This window comes from Zalophus californianus, chromosome 17 (genome assembly GCF_009762305.2).
Source record: "Zalophus californianus isolate mZalCal1 chromosome 17, mZalCal1.pri.v2, whole genome shotgun sequence".
NCBI lineage: Eukaryota > Metazoa > Chordata > Mammalia > Carnivora > Otariidae > Zalophus > Zalophus californianus.
The window spans coordinates 44,303,119-44,315,098 of NC_045611.1; the positions used below are offsets into that span (position 1 = coordinate 44,303,119).

The following is an 11,980-nucleotide window of genomic DNA, read 5'->3' on the forward strand; positions in this document are numbered from 1 at the left end:
TTCAGTGCCTGCTGGTCTTGTCTGCAAGGACAGAAACTTCTGTGAATCCCTAGTGTAGCTAGGCCACCTTCTGTGGGTTGGGGGAGGCAGAAGCCATTGAGATACACTTAGCTTCAGTGAGATACAGAAGGCACTGGGCATGGATGTCCTTATGCCAGTGGGCAGAGGACAGGGAGATGCAAGACTCTGCTAATGGTACCTTTCTGGGTGAATTGATCTGTTGGCTTGTACATCAAGAGACTTCCTCTTGCTGTGGCTGCTGATATATCAATCATAGAGTTCTTGCTGCTACTGTAGCTGGCTGATGAAACTGTTGCTAGGGTCTAGGTTGTGGAGCAGGTGCTAGGGATCCCACTAAGTCTTTTGGGCTTCCCTGCTCCTAGTCTTTTGGCTGGAGAGAGTGGATTTTTCTTGGTGTGTGTGTGTGCATCTGCTAATGGTTCCAGGTTGCAGGCCTGCTGACCAGTGACCATTTTGGGGATATATAAGAAAAAAAAAGAAAACCCAGGGACAAACTTCCTGGGAAGATGGTGGAGTAAGAGGATCCTGAGCTTATCTCATCCCATAGCTACACCTCGATAACACCCACATCAGTTTGAATAACTCAGAAAATGACCCAATGACTGCCAGAACAGACTGTCCACAGCTAAGTATAGAGGAACCACCACATTGAAAAGGGTAGGAAGGGCAGAGATGTGGGCAGGAACCAAACTGACCTGCAATAATGTCAGTGGGAGGGAAGGACACCACAGGCACTGACAAGGAAGAGGAGCAGAACCCATCCCAGGCATGGGGGACCCACACTGGGAAGATGAATCCCCATAACATTTGGCTGTGAAATCCAGAGGTGTCTAACTTCACCAGTTTTTTAAATTAGTTGGGCTTAACACCTGGAACTTTAAAAATCAGCAGGCTCAGCTCTGAGAGAGCCAGGAGGGTGATAGAAAACTGAGTCCTTGCCCTTAAAGAGACAGCATAATAAACAGCCCTGCTGATCTATAGCATAGAAACAGCAATTTGACAAACCCCTGGGGTACATAGGAAGATTTATTTGCTAATCTCAGAATATGTGCTGATGGGTCAGGGATCTATGGGAGACTTCTCTGAGAACGAAAGAGCTGGCAGGCACCATTTCCTTCCCCTGCCCCCCAGCATAGATATATGGATACCTGTGGGAACCAGCACAGCATGCACACTCTCCACCTAGCTTGCTAACAGCATGCCCTGCCCCCATGCTCTCCTGTGGACCCTCCCTTAGCAGTTCTCCAGAGTGGCTACATGTCCTCTCCCACTGCAAACCAGTACAAACCTTACTAACACCACGTACCTTCCCCCTTGTTCTCCTTTGGATCATGCCCCTCCAACCTGGCCTGGTAGGGGTTCTCCAAAGTGGTGTCACAAGTGTGACAGTGTGCAAGCACCTGCAACAGAGGGCAGCACCACTCCAAAGTGACTCCTGCCCTGGGGACAGGGGAAGATAACCACATCAGTTCGACTGTGGCTTCAGCAGTGGACTTGGAGCAGACATCTAATCTGACCATAGGCCCTGCTCACCAATGACAGCTTCTCAGGAAACAACACGAGGAGAGCACCCTGAAGTTAGGTGCTACTGCATCTCTGGCAGACACCTACTCTGACCCAACTCAAGCCCAAAGTAGCTCTAGACTAGCCCACTAACAACACAGGGACTAAACTCAGCTCACAACAGGCAAAGAGAACCTTTGCAGATGACTGGACTGAAGGCAAATGCAGCTCAGCCACAACAGTAGGGCACATGCAACACACATAGGAGACACCCCTGAAGTTCCAGGTTCTGGTGAATGGAGGACACTGCACTGCAGGCACTACAGGACCTCTTCTTCATAAGGCCACCACTTTCATGAGCAGGAGACATAGCTAACTTTCCTAACACATAGAAACAGACAGAGTTAGACAAAATGAAGAGACAGAGGAATATGTCCCAGATGAAAAAACAGGGCAGAATCACAATGATAGACCTAAGTGAAACAGAGATTTGTAATATGACTGATAGAGAATTTAAAGTAATGGTCATAAAGATACTAACTGGAATTGTGAAAAGAGTGGAGGACCTTGGTGAAACCCTCAACAAAGAGATAGAAAACAAAAATAAACCAATCCAAGATGAAGAACTCAACTGAAATTAAAAATAAGTAGTAGACTAGAGGAAGCAGAAGAATGGATCAGCAACATGGAGGAGAGAATAATGGAAAGCAATTAAGCCAAACAGGAGAAAGAAAAAAGAATAATAAAAAATGAAAATAAACTAAGGGAACTCAGCAACACCATCAAGCATAATAATATTCATGTTATAGGGATCCCAGAAAAGAGAGAAAAAATGGCAGAAAATTTATCTGAAGAAACAATAGCTGATTTCAAGATATACTACAAAGCTGTAGTAACCAAAACAGTATAAAATTAGACACATAGTTCAATGGAAGTGAATAGAAAACCCAGAAATAAGTCCAAAATTATATGGTCAATTAATCTATGACAAAGGAGGCAAGAATGTCCAATGGGTGAAAGTCTCTTCAACAAATGGTGTTGGGGAAACTGCACAGCTACATGCAGAAGAATGAAACTAGACCACTTTCTTACACCACACACAAAAATAAACTCAAAATTAATTAAAGACCTACAAGTGAGACCTGAAACCATGAAAATGCTAGAAGAGAGCACACATAGTAATTTCTCTCATGTTGGCCATACCAACATTTTTCTTGATATGTCTCCTGAGAAAAGGGAAACAAAAGCAAAAATAAACTATTGGAACTACATCAAAGTAAAAAGCTTCTACACAGCAAAGGAAACAATCAACAAAACTAAAAGTCTACCAAATGGGGAAGACATTTGCAAATGACATTCCTGATAAAGGGCTAGTATCAAAATATGTAAAGGACTGATACAACTCAACACCCAAAATACAAATAATCCAACTAAAAATTGGGCAGAAGACATTAGCAGACATTTCTCCAAAGAAGACATACAGATGCTAATAGACACATGAAAAAATGTTCTACATCACAGGTCATCAGGGAAATGCAAATTGAAACCATAATGAGATATCACAGGTATCACCTCACACCTATCAGAATGGCTAAATCAGAAACACAATAAACAAGTGTTAGTGAGGATGTGGAGACAAAGGCACCCTCATGCATGGTTGGAATGCACACTGGTGCAGCCACTGTGGAGAACAGTATGAAGTTTCCTCAGAAAACTAGAAATAGAATTTCCATATGATCTAGTAATTCCACAGAGTATTTACAGAAAGAATATGAAATTACTAATTTGAAAAGATATATGCAGCATTTTTATTGCAGCATTATTTACAATAGCATGGATATGGAAGCAACCCAAGTGTCCATCAATAGATAAATGGTTGAAGATGTGCTGTGTATATATACAATGGGATATTATTCAGCAATAAAAAGGAATGAAATCTTGCCATTTGCAACAACATGGATGGATCTAAAGGGTATAATGCTAAGTGAAGTAGTCAAAGAAAAACAAATATATGATTTCACTCGTGTGGAATTTAAGAAATGAAACAAAGAAAAAAGAGACAAGAAAACATTCTTAAATATAGAGAACAAACTGATGGTTACCAGAGGTGGGTGGGGAGATGGGTGAAATAGGTGAAGGGGATTAAGACTACACTTAATTGTGATGAGCATGGAGTAATGTATAGAATTGTTGAATCACTATATTGTATACCTAAAACTAACATTCTATGTTAATTATAGTGGAATTGAAAAAAAAAAAAAACAGGAAAAAAAAAGGAAAGAAACCCCAGGGAACTCACCACACGGTAGTTCCTCAAGTCCACAGAATCCAAATTGATTGACCTTCTTGCTTCAGGCTTTCAAAGTAATTTTATTGTATGATAGGTAATTTCCAGGGTTTTTGGTTTTATATAAGGTAGAAGCAGGGAAGAGGGAGTCCACACAATCTTTGTGATAGAGATTTTAAATTTTCCTTTAAAAATGAACTTTAGGGGTGCCTGGGTGGCTCAGTTGGTTAAATGTCTGACTCTTGGTTTTGACTCAGGTCATGATCCCAGGGTCTTGAGATCAAGCCCCTCATCAGGCTCCAAACTCAAGGCGGAGTCTGCTTGAGATTCTCTCCCTCTCCTCCCTCTGCTCCTCCCTCCACATGTGTTCTCTCTCTCTAAAATAAGTAAAGTCTTTAAAAAAATGTTTAAAAATGAACTTTAGACTGTGCATTTTCTATTGTATTTGCTTTGATTTCTTTAAAGAAGGGGAAGATCCTAAAGACTGTGTGTGTGGAGTACTTCATTTTTATGTCACCATCACCAATCTTTTTCTTGTAGCATTTTTTTTTTTGCTTTTACTTAAATGATTGCCATTATGTGATCTTTCCAAAACAGTTAGTTTACTGAAACAGTTTTCATATTCATTTCATCTATTGGTATAAACAGGGAGGGGAACAAATACAGCTGACTTCTGGCAGACGTACAACTTGGTTGTTGGGATCGTCTTGGATGCGTGTAGCCAAGTAACTAGTACCACTGATCTTGCTGGGTCCTGTCATAATGTATTCCAGAGAGAATGGAATGTTTTATTTAATCTGAGGAGTCTATCTGGTGATTTAGTTAGGAATTGTTACGTGACCAATGCCATGCAAGCTACCAGTATGCTTTTCCCTGGTCCCTTCCCCTGCTACATCTCTAGAGGTAACCATTATCTTGAATTGTATTATGATTATTCCATTTTTAAAAATAGCTTATGACACTTGCATATGCCCTTAAATACTATTTGTTGTGTTTTGCTTATTTTTAAGTTTATAAAAATGATAATGAGATGTGTTTTGTGATTTGGTTATTTTGTACCACATGGTTTATAATTTTTCCATATTGTTTTATGCCTGAGTTCATTTTCATAGCTGTATAATATTTCATTCCACAAATTTCTGGTTGTTATAATTTGGGTTTGTAATTTTTTGCTAGTATGCACAATGGTGCAATGAATATTCTTACATGTCTCCTGAAGCACATAATACAAGATTTTCTCCAGGCTATGTACTATTGGAATTGATGGATCATAGAACATGTTCATCTTCAACTTTATGTTACACCAGATTGTTTTCCTGAGTGTTGGTAGTAATTTACATCACCACTGCAATGTTTAATAATTTTGGTGGTTCAACATCTTAACAATGAGTGAAATTCTTAGATATTTTAAGTTTTACCAATCTCATGAGTATGAAATGGTATCTCATTATATCTTAATTTGACTGTCCTTGATTTCTAGTGAGTTTGAGCATCTTTGCATATGATTATTTAGCATTAGTGTTTCTCCTTCTGTGAAATGTTTAAACAGATCTTTTGCCCATTTTTCTTTTGGCTTTATCTTTTTTCTAGTTAGCCTGTTTGTGTCTTCTTTGAGAAATCCATTCTACCTTTAGGTGTGCTTTATATATATCCATATTTTTTCCCATAAGCTTTACAGTTTTTCCTTTAACTTGTAGGTCTTTAATGCAGTTAGAGTTTATGTATTTATGGTGTATGGTAGGGAACCAGAGTTAATTTTTTTATATCTATAGCTAGTTGTTTAATATCATTTATTAAATTATTCTTTCATCACTGCATCTGTAGTGCTTTCTATGTGGGTCTGCTTCTGGTTTTTCCATGAGTCAGGCCCTATATGAATAGTACATTGTCTTCATCTTTAAGTCTTTATGATGTCTTTATCATAGGCAGGGTAAATTCTCTGACTCTGATCTTTTTCAGTAGTGTTCTGGCTATTCTTAAATGTTTGTTTTTTCCAAATATATTTTTGCATTAGTTTTTCAAGTTCTTCAAACAACATTGTAGGAATTTTATTAGATTTGTATTGAATACAAGATAAAAGCTAGAAGTATATACATAAGAGTACACAATAGAGTGAAAAGGCAACCTCTGGAATAGGAGAAAACATTTATAGATCATATAACTGACAAAGGGTTAATATCCAGAATATATAAAGAAGTCCTACAACTCAATATCAAAGAAACCAAGCAGCTCAATTTAAAAAAGGGGGAAAGGATTTTTAATACAGATTTCTCCAAAGAAGATATACAAGTAGCCAGTAAGCACATGAGAAGATGCTTAACATTACTAGCCATTAGGGAAATGCAAATCAAAACCACAATGAAATCTCACTTCACATCCATTAGGATGTTTACTATGAAAAACCAAGGGGTTAAAGGTCTCCCTTTGGCTTGGGTCATGATCCCAGGGTCCTAGGATCAAGCCCTGCATCAGGCTCCCTGCTCAGCGGAGAGCCTGCTTCTCCCTCTCCCTCTGCTGCTCCCCCTGCTTGTGCTCATTCTCTCTCTCTGTCAAATAAGTAAAATCTTATTGAGCCAATTGGATAACTACATCAGAAGCTAGGTATCTTGAGTTCTATCTCACATCATAAAATCTAATTTAGGTGGGGCACCTGGGTGGCTCAGATGGTTAAGCGTCTGCCTTCGGCTCAGGTCATGATCCCAGGGTCCTGGGATCGAGCCCCACATCGGGCTCCTGGCTCAGTGGGGAGCCTGCTTCTCCTTCTCCTTCTGTCTCCCTGCTCATGCCCTCTCTATCTCTGTGTCTCAAATGAATAAATAAAATCTTAAAAAAATTTAAAATCTAATTTAGGTAGGTTGTAGGTCTAAATATGAAAGGCAAAATAGAAAACAATATGAGTATATTTTCATGACCTTGGGATTAGACTGCCTTAAAATTAAGAACTTCTATTCATCAAAACATTAAGAGAGTGAAAATGCCAGGCCCAGAGTAAGATATTTGCAATATGTTGGTTATATTCAGAATACATTAAGAATTCTTACAAAGAAAAAAGAACAGTACAACCCAGGAACTACCCAAATGACACTCGACTGATGAATGGATAAATAATGAATGGTATATTTGTACAATGGAATATTACTCAGCCATTAAAAAAGAAATGAAGTACTGATACATATTACAAAAGGGTTGATCCTTGAAAACAGTGTAGTCAGTGAAAAAAGACACAAAAGGTTACATATTGTATGATTCCATTTGTATGAAATTTCCAGAATAGACAAATTTATAGAGATGCAAAGCAGATTAGTGGTTGCCAGGAGCTGAGGGGAAGAGGAAATGACTGTGGATATGTGGTTTCTTTTTGGCATGATGAGAATGTTCTGGAATTAGATAGTGATCTGATGGTTGAACAACACTGAGAATATATTAAAAGTTACTGAGTGGTATACTTCCACATGTTTAAACTGGTAGGTTTTATGTTATATGGATTTTATCACACACACAAAATCAGTTGGAGTGGACAAAAGACCTGAATTGGCAGTTTAATAAAGAAGATATCCAGTTGGCCAATAAACATATGAAAAAGTGCTCAACCTCACTTGTCATCAGGGAAATTGCAAATTAAACCACAATGCAGTATCATAACATATCTGCTAGGATATGTTATGTAAGATTGACAATAACAAGTGTTGGTGAGGATGTGAGGAACTGGAACTCTTACAATTTGGTGAGAAAATGAGGAAACTATTGGAAAGTGTCAGTGAACTCTGAACAAATGCATATCCCATGATGCAACAGTTTCACTCCTAAATGTATACATTTAGCAGAAAGGAGTCCTATTTCCACCTAAAGAAATGTACAGGAATGTTCATAGCAGTACTAATCATAATAGCCAACAGTTGAAAACAACCCAAACGTCCATCACTAGGAAAATGGAAAAATAAATTGTGTTAGAATAGGATGCTTTATACAGCTGTCAGTCTTAAACTTTTTCTTCTGAAACAGCCTCTGAAAAGCTCTAAGATAAGAAAGACTTTGGAATGTCCTAATTGTTGAAAGGAGGTTAGTGTTGTAGCACACCAATAAAATGGAAATGGACCCTAAATGAGGCCTTATAAGTACACAGCGGGTCTTGTGTTCTCATAATAAAGAATTGGATTTTTAAATTTCAGTTCAATAGGAAGCTACTTTAATTTGGTTATAGGTTTGGCTGCATGTGACAGAAACTCAAAAATAATAATGGCTTAAACTATATAGAAGATTACTTTTCTCTTGCATTAAAGTCCAGGCTGGAGTGGAAGTTCTGCTCTGCAAAACCATTATGTGACATGACACCACCATCCACATTGCAGTCTGAGGAAATGGAAGAATAAAGGTTATAGGACAGGGGCCAGCTGGCTTTTAACATCTCAGAAGCTACTGTATAATACTTATGCATTTTTTAAGGCAGAATTCAGTTACATCGCATATTCTGCAAAAGAGCCTGGGAAATGCAGTGTTTTATATTGGACAGCATTCTCAACTAAAAACCATGGGTTCAATCAATATACAATATACATTTGGGGGTAATTAGTAGTCTCCATATCTTAATCCTTTGGCCTGGTGGAAAGTGTAAACATACTTGTAGATTCTAATTCAATTGATCTCATTCTAAAACTGACTCTGGTAGATACTGATTCATTTGATCTAGAATGTTTCCTAAACATCCATAATTGCAACAAATTCTGAGGTAGATCAAAATTTCAGAACCATTGGGGCGCTTGGCTGGCTCAGTTGGTTGAGTGTTTGACTCTTAGTCTCAGGGTTGTGGGTTCGAGCCCCATGTTGGGTGTAGAGATTGCCTAAAAATAAAATCTTCAAAAAAAATTTCAGAACCACTGACTTGACTTGTTAATTAACTCCCTTACTTTCTCCTATGAGCTCTCATTTCTCTATGTTCTCCTTACCCTTTTTTCATTCAGTTGCATGATGGTATTTAAGAGTGCTCCAAGCCTTTCATCTCTTATGTGAATTATTTTTCAGTTATCTCTCTTTTATACCATAGATATTTTATTTGTTTTCTAGCACAAAGCCAGCAATTAAAATGTGTTTCTTATCTTTCAGACTTGATGTCCAGGTGTGAGGCCAAGAAGTTATCTCCAAAAAGAGACATTTATGAGACAGAGCCATCCCGATGGGCTATCATGGAACAATTTAAAACTCATAATCCTGAGAAGTCCATTTTCAGAGATATTTGGGAATGCAGTAGTCAGTTTGAGACACAACAGGAACAGGAGGGCTATTTCAGGCAATTTGTTATCAACCATGAACACATGCCTATATTTAACCAACATACATTACTCACTCAGGAATTTTATAATAGAGAGAAAATTTTTGAATGTAAAGAATGTAGAAAAATCTTCAGTTACCATTTATTTTTTAGTCATCACAAAAGAACTCATTCAAAAGAAAAACTTTCTGAATGTAAGGAATGTGCAGAAACTGTTAATACATCATATCTTACTAAACAGAGAATTCAAAATAGTAGCAAGTGCAATGAATGTAAGGAATGTTGGAGGGCTTTTATTCATTGTTCACAACTTAAACAACACCTGAGAATCCATAATGGTGAAAAACGCTATGAATGTAAAGAATGTGGAAAGGCCTTTAATTACGGCTCAGAACTTATTCTGCATCAGAGAATTCACACTGGTGAAAAACCCTATGAATGTAAGGAATGTGGGAAGGCCTTTAGGCAGCGATCACAGCTAACTCAACATCAGAGACTTCATACTGGTGAAAAACCTTATGAATGTAAGCAATGTGGGAAGGCTTTTATTCGTGGCTTTCAACTTACTGAACATCTTCGACTCCATACTGGTGAGAAACCCTATGAATGTAAAGAATGTGGAAAGACTTTTAGGCATCGCTCACACCTTACCATACATCAGAGAATTCATACTGGTGAGAAACCCTACAAGTGTAGAGAATGTGGAAAGGCCTTTAGCTATCACTCAAGCTTCTCTCACCATCAGAAAATTCATTCTGGCAAAAAACCTTATGAATGTAATGAATGTGGGAAGGCCTTTTGTGATGGCTTACAACTTACTCTACATCGGAGGATTCATACTGGTGAGAAACCCTATGAGTGCAAGGAATGCGGAAAGACTTTTAGACAGTGTTCACACCTCAAAAGACATCAGAGAATTCATACCGGTGAGAAACCTCATGAATGTATGATATGTGGTAAGGCCTTTAGACTTCATTCACACCTTATTCAACATCAGAGAATTCATACTGGTGAGAAGCCCTATGAATGTAAGGAATGTGGGAAAGCCTTTAGCTATCATTCAAGCTTCTCACACCATCAGAGAATTCATTCTGGGAAGAAACCTTATGAGTGTGGAAAGGCCTTTAATCATGGCTTGCAGTGTAATCTACATCAGGCACTTCATACTGTTGAGATGCCAGTAAGATTTCCTCTCCTCTCTCCCCATCCTAGTCTAGCATCATGATAATATTTTTAGAAATACAGGTTTTCCTTTTTGTCTTCAAGGTAAAAGTTGGTAAAATACTGAATTTCATTAATACTGATTTATTTCAGTAATCCTTGGGACAAAAAAAAAACTTCAAGTGGGAAAATGGAAAAGTAATCAACAGGTAAAATTTTTTAATTGCTCTGGTTCCAATGCTGTTTCTGGATTGTTATAACACCCAGTATTGGAGATAAATTTTATAAAACTGTGTTTTTACTGAAACTAGTGAAGTGTGGCAGAAATAAAATGAAAACAATTTCTTCCCCTTTCACAAATCCCTGAGATTGCCAATATGTGCGTGTTGTTCCTTCCTGCTCAAACATACCTGCAAATATGGAGGGTTTATTGCATGTGTGTGGAAGGTTATACCACCTATAGTGACATATTTCATGGCAATTTCTTTTTGCACAAATTGAGAACATTTTCCCAGGTGAATACATAAAGATCTAACTCATTATTTTTAAAGCCTCAGAATATTTCTAGTATGGGATATATATCTATATTTTAAGCCATTTCCTACTGTGGACATTCAGTTGTTTCTATTTCCATCACAAATGGTCATACAATAAACATTCTTACATTGTCATTCTTCTATTTCCATTGTGGAGGGTAGATTACCAACCATGAGAGTGTATGTATGTTTTGATATTACATTGATTTTTTAATTAAAAGAATTAGGCAATAAAAGCACATGCTACAAAATTCAGAAGTTATCAAGCAAGTAAAGTGAAAATTAAAGCTTCCTTAATACCTGGTTCTATAGCCACCTGCTTTACTTACACAGGGTGAACCACAGCTGTCAATTCTTTTGTATTCTTCCAGGGATTAACTTTTTAAAAATTCTTCAGATGAAAGTAGATTAATTATAATTTTTTTAAAGATTTTATTTATTTGACAGGCAGAGAGCACAAGCAGGGAGAGTGGCAGACAGAGGGAGAGGGAGAAGCAGGCTCAGCAGGGAGCCTGATGGGGGGCTCGATCCCAGGACCCTGGGATCATGACCTGAGCTGAAGGCAGATGCTTAATTGACTGAGCCACCCAGGTGCCCCATTTATAATCTTTCATTCATGAAATTCTCATCATTGGTCCAAATTTAGCCCTCTTTCATTTATTTTCAATATTATCCAGGGATTTATAAACATTGTACTGACTATAAACTTACTGCCTTTCTGCTCCTCATCCTTCATTGCCTTCTCTGCAATATTGGAACTCTCTCCTTTTGTTTATAATATTTATTTGAATCTTCTCTGTCTCTGTTTTTGGTTAAGTCAGACAAGCTAAAAGTTTTTCAACTTTTTCTTTAAAAAGGACTGACTCTTAGTTTTTTGTTTTTGTTTTGTTTTAAGATTTTATTTATTTTTCAACAGAAAGAGAGACAGTGAGAGAGGGAACACAAGCAGGGGGAGTGGGAGAGGGAGAAGCAGGCTTCCTGACGAGCAGGGAGCCCAATGTGGAGCTCTGTTCTGGGATCATGACCTGAGCCGAAGGCAGATGTTTAACGACTGAGCCACCCAGGCGCCTACCAACTCTACGTTTCTATTGATCTTTTCTATTGTCTTTTAAGTCACTTTCATTTATATCTGCTCTTAGGTTTGTCATTTCCTTCCTTATGCAAACTTTGGGCTTAGTTCTTTTTTTCTAGTTCCTTGAGGTGTGA

At 38.0% G+C, this 11,980-nt stretch overlaps 1 protein-coding gene across 2 annotated transcripts in view; it reads left to right on the forward strand.

Moving 5' to 3' along the window:
* ZNF461 (zinc finger protein 461) overlaps positions 1 to 11,138 on the forward strand; it is a 36,904-nt gene extending 25,766 nt beyond the window's left edge. For both annotated transcript variants that reach the window (XM_027617837.2, XM_027617836.2), the window contains exon 5: positions 8,912 to 11,138. In XM_027617837.2, coding sequence (XP_027473638.1) covers positions 8,912 to 10,302 — 1,391 coding nt within the window. In that variant the 3' untranslated portion in view covers positions 10,303 to 11,138. The remainder of the gene's footprint in view (positions 1 to 8,911) is intronic.
* The last annotated feature ends 842 nt before the right edge of the window (positions 11,139 to 11,980 follow it).